The sequence below is a fragment of the Poecilia mexicana genome, unplaced genomic scaffold (assembly GCF_051168715.1).
Source record: "Poecilia mexicana isolate PSO_F unplaced genomic scaffold, ASM5116871v1 scaffold_4, whole genome shotgun sequence".
Taxonomy (NCBI): domain Eukaryota; kingdom Metazoa; phylum Chordata; class Actinopteri; order Cyprinodontiformes; family Poeciliidae; genus Poecilia; species Poecilia mexicana.
The window spans coordinates 12,922,423-12,940,256 of record NW_028263373.1 but is presented as its reverse complement, the minus strand read 5'-3'; the positions used below and the strand labels follow the sequence as shown (position 1 = coordinate 12,940,256).

At 40.3% G+C, this 17,834-nt stretch overlaps 1 protein-coding gene and 1 long non-coding RNA gene across 3 annotated transcripts in view; one reads left to right on the top strand and one right to left on the bottom strand.

The window, feature by feature from the left end:
• faf1 (Fas (TNFRSF6) associated factor 1) overlaps positions 1–17,834 on the top strand; it is an 85,004-nt gene that overhangs the window by 52,140 nt on the left and 15,030 nt on the right. For both annotated transcript variants that reach the window (XM_088004977.1, XM_015009423.2), the window contains one exon: positions 16,684–16,764. In XM_088004977.1, coding sequence (XP_087861103.1) covers positions 16,684–16,764 — 81 coding nt within the window. The remainder of the gene's footprint in view (positions 1–16,683; positions 16,765–17,834) is intronic.
• LOC148159943 (uncharacterized) lies at positions 350–7,352 on the bottom strand. Its single transcript, XR_015762678.1, has 3 exons — positions 4,778–7,352; positions 3,183–3,285; positions 350–1,393 (listed from the first exon to the last, which is right to left on the bottom strand). It is a non-coding gene; the product is annotated as an uncharacterized LOC148159943 (long non-coding RNA).

The following is a 17,834-nucleotide window of genomic DNA, read 5'->3' as shown; positions in this document are numbered from 1 at the left end:
GACTAGGTGGTTACGCGTGGGGACTCAACTTTCTAAATGAGCTAAAGACTCCATTTTAGGTTTGGATTTTTTTTAGGGACATTGGAACATGAAATATCATCTTTAACATAAAAATTTATAAAGTTTAGAAAATCAAAAATCTGTCAGGTTTTGGGTGCACGTGGGGACTTGTCCTTCACCAACTACCACCAGGTGGCACTGTGTAATTTTTGTGAACACAGTTTGTTAAATATGAGCAATCCTAGTTGTTTTAAGTCAATAAACTGCATTATATTAGATTTGTTTTTGTTTAATGATATTTTAAGTTCCTGGTAACCTGCTTAAAGCCAACCATCAATATTGGACTGCATTTTCAGGTTGTATGTGAACCATTTTATTACACAATTTCCAGATATACGTAGTACAATTCAACATGGATATACATATATGAAATGGATTCATTGATTTGCATCCATAAACATTAACATACAAACTTCCTCTTCTATGAAAGTATGCATACATACTTGGATTACAAAACTTGACTACAGCTGTCTCAGAACTTCAAAACTGGCAGAAACTCCAAACAGATCCGGGGTGGTAATGGCACTAACAAATGATCAGGTTCTTTAACAGTACCAAAAAAGTCAACGCTTACCTTCTTTTGAAAGTCTCTCGTTTTAACGCATCTATGCGATTTTTCACATAGAATTTAACCCCTTGCCATGTCCTGTCCTTGAGGGCCACTGGCGAGGTTTCAATGCACTTCATACAGTCATGGCCAAAAGTTTTGAGAATGATTCAAATGTTAATTTTTACAAAGTCTACTGCTTCAGTTTTTATAATGGCAATTTGCATGTACTCCAGAATGTTATAAAGAGTGATCAGCTTAACAGCAATATTTGATTTTGGGTCCATGGCCTGGAAACTCCCCAGATCTTAATCCCATTGAAAACTTGTGGTCAATCATCAAGAGACGGGTGGACAAACAAAAACCTAGCAATTCTGACAAAATGCAAGCATTGATTGTGCAAGAATGGACTGCTATCAGTCAGAATTTAGTCCAGAAGTTGATTGAGAGCATGCCAGGGAGAATTGCAGAGGTTCTGAAGAAGAGGGGTCAACACTGCAAATACTGACTTGCTGCATTAACTCATTCTGTCAGTAAAAGCTTTTGTTACTCATAATATGATTGCAATTGTATTTCTGTATGTGATGAAAACATCTGACACATGAAATCCAGAGGGCAGCAGTTCATGTGAAAATATAATATTTGTGTCATTCTCAAAACTTTTGGCCATGACTGTACACTGGGCTTTCTCAGGAACCTTTCCAGATTCAATACAGTCCATGAGCGTTTTCTCCACCGCCTGAATTTCTTCTTGGCTCCACTTGAGTCTCTTCTTTTGTGGTGGGCCTGAAAAATAATTAGGGGCACATAAGTGTTCTTCAATGAAAAAAGGTTTCAGTCTGTGTGACAGGGCAAGTTATAAAGCTATCACAAAAACATTTTTTAATCACAGCTGTAGTAAAGTATTTAATATTAAAGGGTCAGTTGTCAGCTGTAATAGTTGCCACTGATGAAGCTGACAACTAGTAATGAGTGAAAACATTAATCTCACCAGTCCTTAAAAAAGCATCAGCAGGTACCCTGCCAGCATGCCTAGGTGGGCCCCATGTGGGGGAAAGGAGGGCTGATATATGGGTCCCATATGGGTTTGTCTGCGGGTTCCACAATGGACCCACATGGGTTTGCCCATGTAGGGCCCATGTAGGGCCACAGCCCACATGGGCCCTACATGCCCTATATGGTGGGGGCCCACATGGGTTTGCCCATGTATGGCCCATGTGGGCTGTGGCCCTACATGGGCCCTACATGGGCAAACCCATGCCGGGCCATTGTGGAAACCGCGGACAAACCCACATGGTCTGCCCTCCTTTTCCCCACATGGGGCCCACCTAGGCATGCTGGCAGAGATGTGAATTATGGCATAAAAACAGAATCCGACGCTGAACAGTGAAAAATGAACACATGATGTGAAACATGATGATTAGGCAGCGCAGCAGGTGATGAGTGAAGATTACTGAGCATCAATAAATGATAAAATAAATCTAGAAACAGAAAAGAAACTAAAGTGGACATAGCAATAAACCAAGAGAGGACAATACTAATCAAAGGAAACTAAATGGAAATTAATGAAGAACAAAATGCAAGAATAAACTAAGAAACTAAAGTAAATACAGAGGAATAAACTGGTATGGCAAGACCTTTCGATCAATAATTAATACATAGGATGTATGGCAAGAATAAACACACTATTTCCAGATAAAAGGTAAAATAATATTGTTGAAGTGCCATGGGTTTGCTGAGACCATATCTAATATTGAGAATAAATATATCTTACAGACCATAACAGTAAATAACTTATCACTTATTTATGTTTTTAATTATATTTGATATATTTATTTCTTCAATATTATTTTCATGTCAGTGTTAATGTCATGGTGGTGTTCAGTGACTCCATGACACTTTCAGTTTGACTCATTAGGATTTGATGAAGAACCAGATTTGTTCTTTGTAATTTCTGTTCAGTAAAACTATTAATCTATAATCAATAGACAGGTCTATATAAAGAAATAATCCATATTTCTGTCTCATATTTGTGTGGCATTAAAAGGAACTTTTGTTTTTCCACTAAAAGCTCTGGTTTGCACAGTAAATGCCATTTGGGTGAAATTTTATGGATGATGCTCTGATGTCCCATTCTCCTGAAGGCAGCACAGAGCTGCACCACAAGAAACTGACAAACATTGAACAGAAGAAGAGTTATGATTAATGTAGTTACAGTTCTATCCATGTTTTAATGCTGCAGAGTTCAGTTGGTTTGCAAATAGTCCAAAGTTTAAACTGGCATGTTGTTCATCTTTTATCTCCTCATTTTGTGGAATATTTAACAACTAGAAAATGGCACAAAATAATAATATTTTTTCCACTCTGATTGGCTGCTGTTAGGCCTACCGATGTTAACCTGAATGTTCATTGCATTTTTCTTAGACGCCTGTGAAAATAATTTCTATTCCCATGACTTTTTGTTCTCTGGGAAATTATTTCTGATGATAAATACAGAAACAAGCATAAAAATCAAAACATCTACAATCATCAGTTAAAAAAAGTGTAATACTATGATATTTATAGATAAACTTACAATCAGTTCTTGTGAGCTCAGGCACGCTCGTGTCCCGTACTTCAGCTGGTGTTGGACCAAGGATGACGGTATCGTCGCTCTCATCGGATGACTGTTTCAACTCCTAAAAATTGACAAGTTAACAGTAAAATGCCTAAATTAGCTGTTACAACTTAATACAGAGCTACAGAGTCAACTTCAACTTCATGAAGGTATTTAGAAATCCCAAATATGTCACATATTAACAGCATCAAAAGTGTACAGGCTCCATCAGATTACACTGGAGATTCTGCATTTCATGGTGCATAATATGAAAACACAGCACTTAACAGAGGGGGTGGGAGGACAAATAAAGCAAAAGCCTTACTTATATATTTAATACTAACCATGAAGTGATCCACCCGGATCTGTCACAAATACACCAAAAGCTAATATTCTGCTGTGTCCAAATTTGACAGTTAAAAATCAGACACCCACACAGGAGTTAGGTACTGACCGCAGCAAATTACATTTGGACTATGATATCCATTTTCACCTAATCTGACCTATTAACTGTAGGTTAAATGACACAAACTATGCACATTGATTTTATACTTCAACATGCAGGGTTTCCCCCAGAAAACTTGCTAAACCCGGTGGTCGGGTGCCCAGGCGGTCCACCGTGTTTTTTGTATTAAAAGATGTTAAGTTGACAATAAAAGTAAAAATATCACTGGGTAATTATGTTATGGGAAAACATCATCATTGAACTGCTATATAAACCCACAACTAGTCTTAAAAACAACTAATCAAAAAATACAATTAAAATGAATATCAATTCTGTCCACTTCTGTTAAATCCAAATTAAGTCAGCAGCTCCATTGGGCCCCCAGAGCTTCAGAGGCCCCATAAATGCTAATATTTTAACACAGACCACCATTTGTTTATTGAGATTATCATTGCTGCTAAATTTGACATAATGGTTTCAGCATACATAAATTAAAAGGCTTTAAATTATTTGACATTTATATGCAAGACAGTGGTTCTTAACCTTTTTTGAGGTACCAAACCCACCAGTTTCATATGCGCATTCACTGAACCCTCCTGCAGTGATAAATAAAATATGATTTCCCCAACTAGAAGAACAACTAAAGGAACAACTAGACTGTTACTAAATAAAATTAGCAAAGCTATAAGAAGTCAATAACAGATGAATGTATAAAGGAAAGCAGTTGAACTGGGTCCTACCAAAACATCTCCCGCTGTCAGAGATGACAAATGTGAGAGTGAGACATATTATCTATCTATTAGAGGTGTGCCGATCGATCGGCCATCGATCATAATCGGCCGATTTCCGTGAAAAAGTGTATGATCGGTGATCGCCGATCACGGTATTGGCACATCTCTATCTAGATTCATACTTAGATACTGGCATATGCTGCCACCCCTGAAAAAATCCCTGCCCTCCTCTTGTCACCCCATAAATATTTTGCTAGATCTGCCCCTGCACACCTCCCTTCTCTTACCTGTGCGGTTATGCACAGGTTACATTAATTTAGCTGAAACAGTTATGCAAAAACAATTTAAAAGTGGGAAAAACACTGTGGGCTAATGCATCTTTCCCTGAGATAATTCACCTTTTAAACTGGAACAGCCGTCACTCCCATCACTGGATCTGCATCTCTGGTTGGGATTTTCCTGGAAAACCCCCCCCCCAAACATTCAATGATTATAAATGTGTCAAAGCCCTGAAATTCATTTTAACAAAGCAGATTCACTCTCTTCCCCTCAACTAAAGTTATGATGCTGAAGTTAGTTTCTAATTCACAGCTCTTCCCCAAATATCCCAACCTTTATTATTCTAAAGAGAATGTAGTCTGGTGTAATGTGCCCTGAAGGCCCCCCTCCCAGCAGAATCAACCTTTACCCACAAGGTATCCATTTACTTCAGCCTCATGTTTTAGATCCTCATGTCTATCGTCTCTCCATTCAAAACACATGCAAAAAAGCAAAAACCCTCTTCAATCACACAAGCAGGGTGACTGAAAATAGTGCATATTTCATTATTTCTGCTTTATGAGGTTTGCAATTTGCTAACTTAGCTTTTTATATTTTGCATTTGAGTCTTTTTTTTGAGCAGTCATATTTTAATATATTTTTTAGGTTATCACTTTTATTTTTATTTTTCTTGTAAGACTGCACATCAATAAATAAAATATAAAACATGCATGTTTCTTATTAGCTGTACTAGGCTAATGTAAGCTAGCCATCCAAGTGAAGCACAATTGAAACAGTTTTTACAGATCAACACGTTTAAACAGCATTTAAAAGTATATCTGACCGAGTGATATAATGGATAAAAACTAGGAGTCCATTAAGATAACTATAATCTTACCATTTTTTTAGATCAATCCTCGTCATACGTCGCTCCTCATTCCTCGGATGTGTTAGCATGAATCCCCTCCTTCGGTGTGCAGTAGTCAAAAAGGAGCGCTTGATTTTTCCTCCGGCACACGCCGGAGTTTCTGCTTGGTTGCAAAAAGCATTGAGCTGAGGTTGACGGCCCAGCCCTGTGTTAATAACTAATGACACCTTAACTTTGGCGTCACAACTTTCCCGCGCCATCAATTAAGTTTTAAAACTATGAAATTAATAAGTTACATTTTATTATCTCCCACAGTAATGCTTCAGGAGACAAAATTATTCTTTGTAATGGAAATTTTGTAGGTTCAACACCAGTCAATTCTGCAAAGTTTGAGAGCAAGTTATGGAGGAATGTTGAGGGGGGATGGGCATGGGTGAGGTGGGGACGTCAAATCTCAGGAAGTGTGTGAGATGGCAGCCATTATAGAGAGACTGGGGATAGAGGCTATAGCATATCAGAAAAACAAGATGTGGAAAAATAAATATATAAATTAGGAAAGTTGAAAGAAAGTGACTGAAGAAATGTGAGCCAGTCAACCTGTTTGATTAGCATACTGATTTTGTTATTTTCCCACCGTTCTTTATCTTCAACCAAGCATGTTGAGGGGGATGGGCATGGGTGAGGTGGGGACGTCAAATCTCAGGAAGTGTGTGAGATGGCAGCCATTACAGAGAGACTGGGGATAGAGGCTATAGCATATCAGAAAAACAGGATGTGGAAAAATAAATATATAAATTAGGAAAGTTGAAAGAAAGTGAAGAAATGTGAGGTGGTCAACCTGTTTGATTAGCATACTGATTGTTTTTATTCTCCAACCATTCTTTATCTTCAACCAAGCATGTTGAGGGGGGATGGGCATGGGTGAGATGGGGACGTCAAATCTCAGGAAGTGTGTGAGATGGCAGCCATTACAGAGAAACTGGGTAGATGGCTATAGTACATAAGAAAAACTATATGAGGAAATGTGAGCCAGTCAACCTGCTTGAGTTGCATGCGGATTCTTTATTTCTCTTCTCCCACCATTCTTTATTGTCAACCAAGCATTTTCCTTAAAAAGTTCAAACATGCTATACTTTATAGTTCAGCATGTTTCCCTCCAGGCCATGGAGGGAATGTTGAGGGGGGATGGGCATGGGTGAGGTGGGGACGTCAAATTTCAGGATGTGTGTGAGATGGCAGCCATTACAGAGAAATTGGGTGGAGGCCTATTGTAGATAAGGAAAACTATATGTGGATGAATATGTGGATAAGATTACTATTATACTATTATATTATTATACTACTATATATTACTATTATTATACTACATGTGGATAAATATGTGGATAAGATTTTTATTTCTGTTAAATTTTGTATGGGCAAGTCACTTAAAATGATGGACAACACTGCTCTTTGTTTTATGCTTTACATAAAACAAAGAGCAAATAAAGGATTGTGTTCAGCAGAAAGCTTCTGCACTTAATGCACCTAATACCGTCATTTCTACTAAGCAGGCCTAAACATGACCTGTTTGACTTGACTAATGAACATGGAGTGAAATACTTTCTCTTTAGGAATTATTCAATTAGTTTTAATTCAATTTCCAGACATAGAACTGCTATGTTTACCATTTTATTAAGATTCCTGTTTCTTTCAGTCATACCATTCCCCTAGCACACAATGGGATAGAACAGTACCCCATTCCTAGAACTGTTTGATAGAACGTCAGACTTGTCGCATGAAGAATCAGAATCACTTTTATTGCTATTGCTAGTATACAGGGTCATGTGTTAGGAAATTGCTTTGATATATTGATACAAAATATGACTAAAAAGTAAAAATATGTATGCATGTGCAGAATAGCAGGTAGATAAAGTGGCAGTGTTATGCAACATTCAATTATCTATTGTTAACAGTCTAATGGCTGAGGTAAAGAAGCTGTTCTTGAGAAGTGTTAGTCGCAATCCAACCTGCACGACCTACATCCCTGAAGTACAGGTCATGTAAATGTTGGAGGTTGCACCCAATCACCTTTTCATCAGTATGCATGATGTGTTGTAATCTAGGTTTGTCCTTGGTTGTGGTTCCATTGTACCCAGTGACAGAGGTGGTGAGGACGGACTTGATGATGTCTGTGTTAAACTGCACCAACACTCAATTGGCAGTTTGAGTTCTCTCAGCTGCCATAGCTAGAACAACTTGTTCTGGGCCTTTATGATAAAGGAGCTGATGGTTGGCTCCCACTTGAAGTCCTGGATGATGGTAATGTCCAGGAAGCAGAATGAGTCCAAATTGGAGATAGAAAGGACTCTGAGAGGGGATGATGGGTCTGTGACTTTCCTAAGTCTATCATTAACTCCACTGTCTTCTGGGTATTGAGCTTGAAGTAGCTGCACCAAGCCACCACCTCTAGTGTGACCCTTTTTTATTTTAGTTTCCAACTCCTTTATCCATGGAGGGTATTCTCTCTGTGTTATGGCCACTCTTCCATCACAAAGGTCCAGAAAACAAAAATGCCAGAGTAGTCCTTCAGGAGAAGGTTTTTGACTCACTCAAAAACAATAAAAAGCACTCACGGAGACTTTTCCTGTGTCAAAGGAGTTTCTTTTACTTATAAAAATAACAAAAAATAATCTCCGAGTTGACTTCAAATAAAACGTTAATTTGCGGTACAAAAACTGTTTCACTCCTCACTCCTTCACCCAACAATCAGATCAGCCCCAACAGCTGCTTCTGCCTGTTAATCACTGCAGGAGGAGGGTCTAAGCAAAACAAATAAATACATACATACATAAATAAATAAATATACAACAATAGAGGTACAATACAACTGGAGGTGGGGCACAATGGCGAGCGCCTGGTGGCCGGGCTTTTACCCACGGAGCCCGGCCGGGCTCAGCCCGAAGAGGAGACGTGGGTCCCCCTTCCAATGGGCTCACCACCTGTCGGAGGGGCCAAAGGGGTCGGGTACAATGTGTAATGGGCGGCGGCCGAAGGAGGGGACCCTGGCGGTCTGATCCTCGGCTGCAGAAGCTGGCTCTTGGGACATGGAACGTCACCTCTCTGGTGGGGAAGGAACAGGCGCCAGTGTGCGAGGCTGAGAGGTTCTGGGTAGAACCTCTCAGCTTGAAATAGCTGAGAGGTTACTCTCAGCTACTTCAATCTGAGGTTACTTCAAGCTGAGAAATAGTCGGCTAGAAATAGTCGGCCTCGCCTCGACGCATGGCTCTGGTTCTGGAATCAGTGTCCTTGAGAGGGGCTGGACGTACTTCCACTCTGGAGTTGCCCACGGTGAGAGGCGCCGGGCAGGAGTGGGCATACTTGTTCACCGGGTTTACCCCGGTGAACGAAAGGGTAGCCTCCTTCCGCCTATGGGTGGGGGTAAGGGTTCTGACTGTTGTATGTGCTTATGGGCCGAACAACAGTTCAGATTACCCACCCCTCTTGGAGTCCTTAGAGGGGGTACTGACCTGGAGGGGCGTGGTTGGGAGGAACGGCCCCCCCAATCTGAACTTGAGTGGTGTTCTGTTATTGGACTTCTGTGCTCATCACGGATTGTCCATCATGAACACCATGATGGACATAAGGGTGTCCATATGTGCACTTGGCACCAGGACACCCTAGGCCGCAGGTTGGATGATCGATTTTGTCGTCGTTTCATCGGATCTGCGGCCGTATGTCTTGGACACTCGGGTGAAGAGAGGTGCGGAGCTGTCCACTGACCACTACCTGGTGGTGAGTTGGCTCCGGTGGTGGGGGAGGAAGCCGGTCAGATCTGGCAGGCCCAAACGTATAGTGAGGGTCTGCTGGGAACGTCTGGCGGAGTCCCCTGTGAGACGGAGCTTTAACTCTCATCTCTGGCAGAACTTCGAACACGTTCCGGGGGAGGTAGGGGACATTGAGTCTGAGTGGACCATGTTCCGTGCCTCAATTGCCGAGGCGGCTTATCGGAGCTGTGGCCGCAAAGGTTGTTGGTGCCTGTCGCAGCGGCAACCCTCGAACCCGTTGGTGGACGCCTTCGGTGAGCGATGCTGTCAAGGAGTCCTATCGGGCCTTTTTGGCCTGTGGGACTCCAGAAGCAGCTGATGGGTACTGGCGGGTGAAGCGGCATGTGGCTCAGGTGGTCGCTGAGGCAAAAACTTGGGCATGGGAGGAGTTTGGAGAGGCCATGGAGAAAGACTTCCGTACGGCTTCGAGGCGATTCTGGTCCACCATCCGGCGTCTCAGGAGGGGGAAGCAGTGCAGCACCAACACTGTTTATAGTGGGGGCGGTGTGCTGCTGACCCCGTCCCCTCAACTCGGGACGTTGTGGGCCGTTGGGCGGAATACTTCGAAGACCTCCTCAATCCCACCAACATGCCTTCTGTTGAGGAAGCTGAGCCTGGGGACTCTGGGTCGGGCTCTCCAATCTCTGGGGACAAGGTCGCCGAGGTGGTCAAAAAGCTCCTCGGTGGCAGGGCCCCGGGGGTGGATGAGATCCGCCCGGAGTTCCTTAAGGCTCTGGATGTTGTAGGGTTGTGTTGGCTCACGCGTCTCTGCAATATCGCATGGACATCGGGGGCAGTTCCCCTGGATTGGCAGACTGGGGTGGTGGTCCCCCTGTTCAAAAAGGGGGACTGGAGGGTGTGCTCCAATTACAGAGGGGTCACACTCTTAAGCCTCCCTGGTAAGGTCTATTCAGGGGTTCTGGAGAGGAGGGTCCGTCGGATAGTCGAACCACGGATTCAGGAAGAGCAGTGTGGTTTTCGTCCTGGTCGTGGAACACTGGACCAGCTCTACACCCTCAGCAGGGTCCTGGAGGGTTCTCTGTTGCCACTGATCAGAGGCAAACAATCTACATAAGTTACTTTTAATGGTTTTGATAACCTCATCAGAATAATGTTTCTGGTTGTCAGCAGCAGTGATACTGAACCAAAGAGGTGAAATTTTATCCTGTAAACCTTAAGAGGTTTACTAATGTCCCCTTCTGGCCACCACAGAAACCTCAGAAAGTCTCTGTCCTTTTCATCAACATAAACTTGATAAAACATTGCCTCAATGTCTGCCATAACAGTGATTGCTTCTTGGCGAAACCTTAACAGTACCCCAATCAGGGTGTTTGTTAAATCAGGACCTTGGAGATGTTTCTTGTTCAGAGAGGTTCCTTGAAATGAGGATGTGCAGTCAAACACCACCCTCAGTATGTTCTTTCGCTTATGGTAAACGCCATGATGCGGAATGTGCCAGACATGTCCATTCTCCCTAGTGACTTTGGTGCTGCTTGGCTGAAATATGTGGAATTTAGAGCCAAATGAATGGCAATGGCTTGCTATATTGTGTGGGCATGGGGAAGTCACCTTCCAGTGTAAACTTGTTGAGCTTTAAAGCAAGTAAGACCAATTTATCTGGTATCTGCCTCAGTATCATCTTGATTAGATCAAGGGAGTCAGAAATGGAACTTTCAAAGGAAAAAAACAGACTTCTTGTTCTGATAGGGTGTGCATTTATGTCATCATATGACCAAATAGTATCATTTGGCATACCACATGGATCACTCATTGTTTGGTATAAATCAGTCTTTCTTTATAGATTTTCCAAATTTATGGTATGAAGCTCAAAGTTAAGGCCTGGCCATGCCCCTTTAACATCCACAAAAACAAAAACAAAAAATTGATAATCATTACTCCCCAACACCTTAATGCAGTGGTTCTTAACCTTTTTTGAGGTACCAAATCCATCAAATTCATATGCGCACTCGCTGAACCCTTATGTAGTGATAAACAAAATTATTTTTTTCAAAATTCAAGACATAGGGGGTGACCCAATTAGAGTCTATTTGGGTCACCCGAAGATCACTAAGTCTTCTTCAAAGGTAGAGTCTCTGATAACAGTTCTTCAAAATATAGTCAGTGTTTTCAGTTGAGCTGACTGTCCAGGAACGACCCAAGGTATTTAAAATTTGCCACAATTTCAACAGGTTGACCATCGAGAGAAACTGGATCCACTTTAAGGTCTTGTTTAGATCATTTAATTAGCTCTACATTCTTAAGAGAATGAAAAATTAATAATAAATAAAGACTTTGCAGTATTCTGATTTAGTAATGTAATCCTTCTAGTGCAGGCTCCCAATCTGCCTCTGCGCGAAAGAACGCACACCTTTAATATGTCCTCAGACGCAGGCGGAGTGTCAGGGTCAGACATTGTTAATGATCACACAATCCCTTCACTTTCAAATAAGTTCATCCATAAACATCCTTTTTTGTTGCAATTCTTTTCCAAAATCCACAACTTTGCTTTCTGTGGCGATTGATTGTTTCTCTGCAGCGCAGCTGCACTTTCATTCATAAACTCAATCAGCTGATTTTACTCACTGCCCGCTGGCTGCTTTCTTTGTTCTTCTGTGAGTGATCGGCTGGATCCCACAACTTTGCGCTTTTCTTCAAGTCGTCGGTGAAGGTTTTTGTACTTGTTATGGCCACTCTTGCATCACAAAGGTCCAGAAAACAAAAATACCAGAGTAGTCCCTCAGGAGGAGGTTTTCGACTCATTCAAAAACAATAAAAAGCACTTGGGGAGACTTTTCCTGTTTCAAAGGAGTTTCTTTTGCTTATAAAAATAACAAAAAATAATCTCTGAGTTGACTTAAAATAAAACGTTAATTTGCGGTACAAAAACAATTTCACTCCTCACTCCTTCACCCAATAATCAGATCAGCTCCAACAGCTGCTTCTGCCTGTTAATCACTGCAGGAGGCTGACTGAGTAATTATGTTACCACCCCCATGCCACTAGAGGCAGTAGCAACCCCGAAAAGAATTTGGTACAGAATTTGGTAAAAACTGTGAGCTTTGCTGAAGTAATAAAAGACACAAGTTCAAATTCATGCTGAGAAGTGGAGCTTCTTCAATCAGTGCGGCAGAGGCTCCACTGAACCCCTGAGACCGACTGATCAAACCCCTGGGGTTCGAATGAACTCACGTTAAGAACCACTGCCTTAATGTCATATTGACCAAATTTGAAGATAGCTCAGAATCTGTAGGAGTTTGTTGAAGTTCGACATGTATGAAAAGTCAAAAATGCCAAAAAATTTGACCCAAAATGGCAACATTTCCTCCAAAAGGCTTTTTTTCTTGTTTCAGTGGGTCCTACCGATGTACCAAATTTCAGCTCTTTACGATTTGCCAGTTAACTTGAGTTTCAATAGTGTGTGTGCACTTAGCTTCTCAAAGCTAAGAGCGCAGCTTTGAGCTAAGCTGCTTATTTAATATTTATAATAATAAATAATAAATTTATTTATTACAATAAATTTATTATTATTTATTGTAATAAATTTTATTTAATTTATTGCAATAAATTAAATAAAAAAGTAAATACTGGTAAACTTCACTTTAAATTGCAATAAAATAAATTAAATGAAAAATACTCCATTAATCCCACAATGTAAAAAAATAAGTTAAAAATATTACATTTTTAAAGTTAAAGTTTAATTTCACCAATAAATTGCAAAACCTCTGACCGACCAATAGAGGGAGCTAGAGAGTGAGCAGATGGTGACGCACTGTTCCGGAACACCTAGCCTAATGGGGACTGCAATAATCTGTGTGACCACTAGGGGCGGTTCCCTTATACACACACACACATTTTGTCTTGGAATGGAATTCGTGGGGACTTCCTGGAAAACTTCACCAGGCATGTTTATACACCATTTTCTACTTGAAAATGGGGTTGTGCCGGTGGGGACCTCAAATTTGGTCCCCACGTGTCATCAGGTCCCCACGTGTATGCACAGAGTCAGGCTGAAGTCCCCACGCGGCAGGTAAAACAAGTACACACACACACACACACACACACACACACACACACACACACACACACACACACACACACACACACACACACACACACACAGCCTGAGGGTTAAACTTGTTCCAGTCAATTCCTTGGTACTGAGCTGCAGCTTTTGTCTCTGTGTTGTTAATATTTGAACAATTTACTGGCTTCTTTTGGATTTGTCACTGTTGGTGAAAGACAACCATTAGTGACAGCTTATAGCAAGAGGAATGTACGTGCAGCGTCGCCTACGCCCAGAATGGTTAGCTTGAGTTTTATTATTATTGTTGCCAAAGGGAAAGCAGTTTATTGACATCAAGAGGATACTTTTCTTATTTTCATAGACATGAGCGTGTTTTTCTACAATATCCATCCTCTTTTTGGGTAAAATGCTCTGCAAGCAAAAAGTCTTCAAATGTTAAATATTGTTCAAACACAAGCTGCTGCACCAGAGAAGTGCAGAGAGTAAACACTCTAAAACTGGCATGAAACGAGGACTTAGCATTTCACAGAATGGTTAAGAAGATCTTAGTAGACATTTGGTGCGGGTGGCACTTGGTGGTATGTACACATTTTTGTTTCAACCAAAGAGCTATTGACATGTGACATATTCAGTCTGGCAGATTTTTCAAATCTTTTTTTTCCTCCAATTAATTTGTTTTGCATTTTTCTATTATTACTATTATTATTACTTCCTGGGATATGAAAGTTTTTCCATGTTACAAATGTAAATCAAAGATATTTTGAGTAAAGCGATTGTTACTGAGAAAGATCTTCTTTGGGCCAGGACAAGAACCTTTCTCAAGTTCATGTGTTTTGGGGTCTTGTTAACGAATCAGATGGATGAATTAATGGATCTTCTTTGTGTGAGAAATAACTCACAAAATGAAATATTTAAGTGGATAAGTAACCATGATGGAATAGGTTGTTAACATGTTCATTAACCGTATTACTTCAGTTTCCTTGAAATGAGAGGACCATCTTCCTTTCATCAGTGAATGAACTCATCTTCAACTTTGCTCATTTTGTCATTCTTGCCAGAGAGCGTATTGGTGAAACTCCTTGTTTTCATTGATTTCTTTACCCTCTTTCCCAGTGAATGCTTAGACTGAGACTCACTCAACCCAGGCATAACTCCATGACTCTTCCCTCAGTGTCTGTCTGGATCTGTAGCAGCTGCACTTTGACTCCAAGCAGCCTTAGTGAGACAACAGTCATTCCTGGGGTTGTCTGTGTTTTAGCTTAGCGGTTACTAACCGGGTGACTGTTCAGGTTTTGTGGTCTGCATCTGTCAGCGCTACCAGTTTTTTTCTTTTAGGTCGTTCTCAGGTCATGTCACATAAACATGTTATAAAGTGTGAAAATAGTCTCCACACATTACACCGGAGGGCCCTTGTACTGCACATGCATATAAAAACATTCTTTGTTGAAGAAGTCTGAAGTAGTCATTTTTGTATTTTTATGATGTTAAGCACTTTGAAATGCCTTGTTGCTGAAAAGGTGCTATGCAAATAAAATTTGTATAATTAATAAATTGCTAATTAGAACTTCTTAGAAATTTGGATTGACTTTTTCTTTAAAAGCAAAAAAGTAAGCTGATGCTTTGTTTACATTTATTTTTGAAGAATGTTTAGGGGGTTTCAACAATTATGCAGCTGGCAACTTTGTAGAAAAAGTGACATGTCAAATTAATGGTTAGAATTTGGAGGATCCTACATTTTTCATTGAGTTTAGGCTACCTCAGTTGTTTTGGATGAATGAATGAAAATATTTCTTTTAAGATTTTTTTTTACAGCAGACTTGTCTGGACTTGTACGTACACTAGAGTGCTTTTTGACTCGACTCGTTATGAGAACAAAGAATTTGGGACCTGAAATTGATCAAAAGTGCCTGCCATCAAATTGATCTTTAATTCTGTTTCATCTTCATGAAACAATTTTCTAGTCAGTCATATGTGCGTTCCCTTCTACACTTTCCATACTTCCAGTTTTGGTGGTAAGCTGCGAATAATAGTCTACATTTTTTTATATCAAACTTTTAGTGTTCAGAGCTAAAGAAGCAACCTTAACCGATTAGTGAAAATGTACCATAAAAAAAAATAACACTGACAAAAGGTCTAATGTTGTTTTCCACAAAGTAAATCAAAATTCTCCAGATCGGAGTGTCATATGTAGACTTTAAATACTATGCAAACCATTGTATTCTTTTCTTTTTATTTACATTTTCTCCAGCATCCCAACTTTTTCTGGAAGCAGCTTAATCTCTGAGCTGCTTGGTCCCAAAATTGAAAAGCAAATTAAGAAGAGCCGTTTAAATTTCTTATTTTGTTTGCAAACATTGAATGTGTGACAGCTTGATTTTTTTTTTCTTTTTCTTTTTTCCCTCAATACCAAGTGTATCATCAACACTAAAAGATGCCACATGTCGTGCCAACTTGAACAGTAGCCATGATTTAATTGTGGAAAATCTGTTTCTTTTTCTTTTTTTCCTCCAAAGTTAAAGCTCTCAGAATCACAGTCTTTGTGCGGATACATGTTAGAGGAACATTTTTGCCTCATGATTCTTCTAATTAATGAGTTAAAAGTTATTGGAAGATATTTAACAAATGCTAAAGGGAGCATCGTACGTCACACACTCTGACCTGTTTGCGTGACTCGGGCTCAGTGTATTGATGGCAGGCACTTTTGAAGCTTTTGTCCCTCTCTGCCATTCTTTTACAGTTTCCTTTCACTGTTCCTCTATTATGCCAACCCAAAGCACAAATGTATCGTTGCATTCTCCGATTCAATGCGACAATAGACGCTGCCATTTTGCTTAGCCGCCTAGCTGCAGAGTAGCCCTCTGATCGTCACAATGAGCGTACTTTGCCATATCCGGGTCGGCACACAGCATGGGCCTTCAGAAAACAGAAAACTAATGGCTGTGCAGTGTTAACACAATGGGACACTCGTAGTTAGACCGAGTCTTTATGAAACACTTTGTAGCCACAGCAGGTAGAAAGAGAAAGGCCTCCTGTCCCCTTCCCTCTGTACAAACAGGAAGAGAGGGGCAGAATGAATGAAAGAGAAAGGGAGGGTGAAACTCAGAATGGGAGACATAAAAGAGGTTCGGGGTCTGGTAAATGACAGCCCAGTCACAATGAAGTCCCTTCTACTGCTACTCTTTCATACCTGATGTTTGTACGTAACCACACTTGACATGCAGCATTTTCTTTTGCCCCGGTTCTTCCTGGCTTCTATAACCGGCACCTCAGCTTAGATGTTTTGTTCTCGTTGTGTCCTTTTATTATGTTGTTAGTTAAACAGGCCTGACTCTTTCTCCCTCCGCCCAGGACGAGCGCGAGGCCAGGGAGATGGTGAAGAGGGAGCAGGATGAAGCCTATCGCTTGTCCTTAGAGGCTGACAGAAAGAAGGTACGTCCAGAACAAAGAGTGTTTCCACGTTTAGTGTGTATTTGATCCCCCCACCTCCCAGCCATGGCACTCTTTTTGAAATCTTTGACAGTCTGAATCTGTTGCAAGATGATGTGCCCCTTATCACTTTTTTTTTCTTGACAAAATAACAAATTTTAATGTACTTTATTAGGATTTTATGTTACAGGCCAACACAAAATTATTTTTAAAATGTGGAGTTATTAGACAATGACCCATTTTGTTTTTATATTTGATGTGGATTTGCATGTAAATCCATATGGAAGTATTTTGGGGTTTTCTTCCAGCTTTTTGCATCTTGACACAGCAGTTTTTGCCTGTTTTTTGGATTTAACTTATAAAATATTATTTCACTGCAGTATGCATCAGAATATACCAGACCAGAAATTAAAATGTTTCTTGATTTTGCTGTTGCAACATTAAAAAAAAGAGAAATATCACTCAGTTGTTTTTGTTTTTTTCTTGTTGAGAAGTTAAACAATAATGCCACCACTTTTCTTTAAGGATGCTTTTAGAATGACTTTCAGTGTTGGTTTTCTGAAACGTGGCACATTTTACATGTGAGCTGAAAAGTACATTCTTCCAAATAATACGATCATTGTGTTGTTTGTGGCAAACTGCGAACAAGACTACTAACTGCTTCTTGCTACTCTTCATATTTACTAATATGATCACATCTGAGGTCAGTTGTTTGCACGTAGAGATATCAGAGTAAAGGAAGCTAAAAAAGCACATCCAATGCTTTTTCTATCAGTATTTGTTGAAATTTTGAAAAAAAAACCATGTATCATTTTTCCTTCGCACCACTCTGTCACAATCAGATCTCAATAAAACACATTGAAATCGGTACAAATACTTTTGCAAGACACTGCATTACTTCATGTGTAATTCGATTTGTGTATTCTGGATTAAGGACCTTGTACATATCAAAGGGGACCAGGTGGTTTAGATCACTGATAAAACAGGATGAATAATTAAACAAGGCAAAGTGACACAGTCTTGGTAGTCTGCATAGCAGCCATTTGTGTTTTGTTGACCCATTTAATGATTTT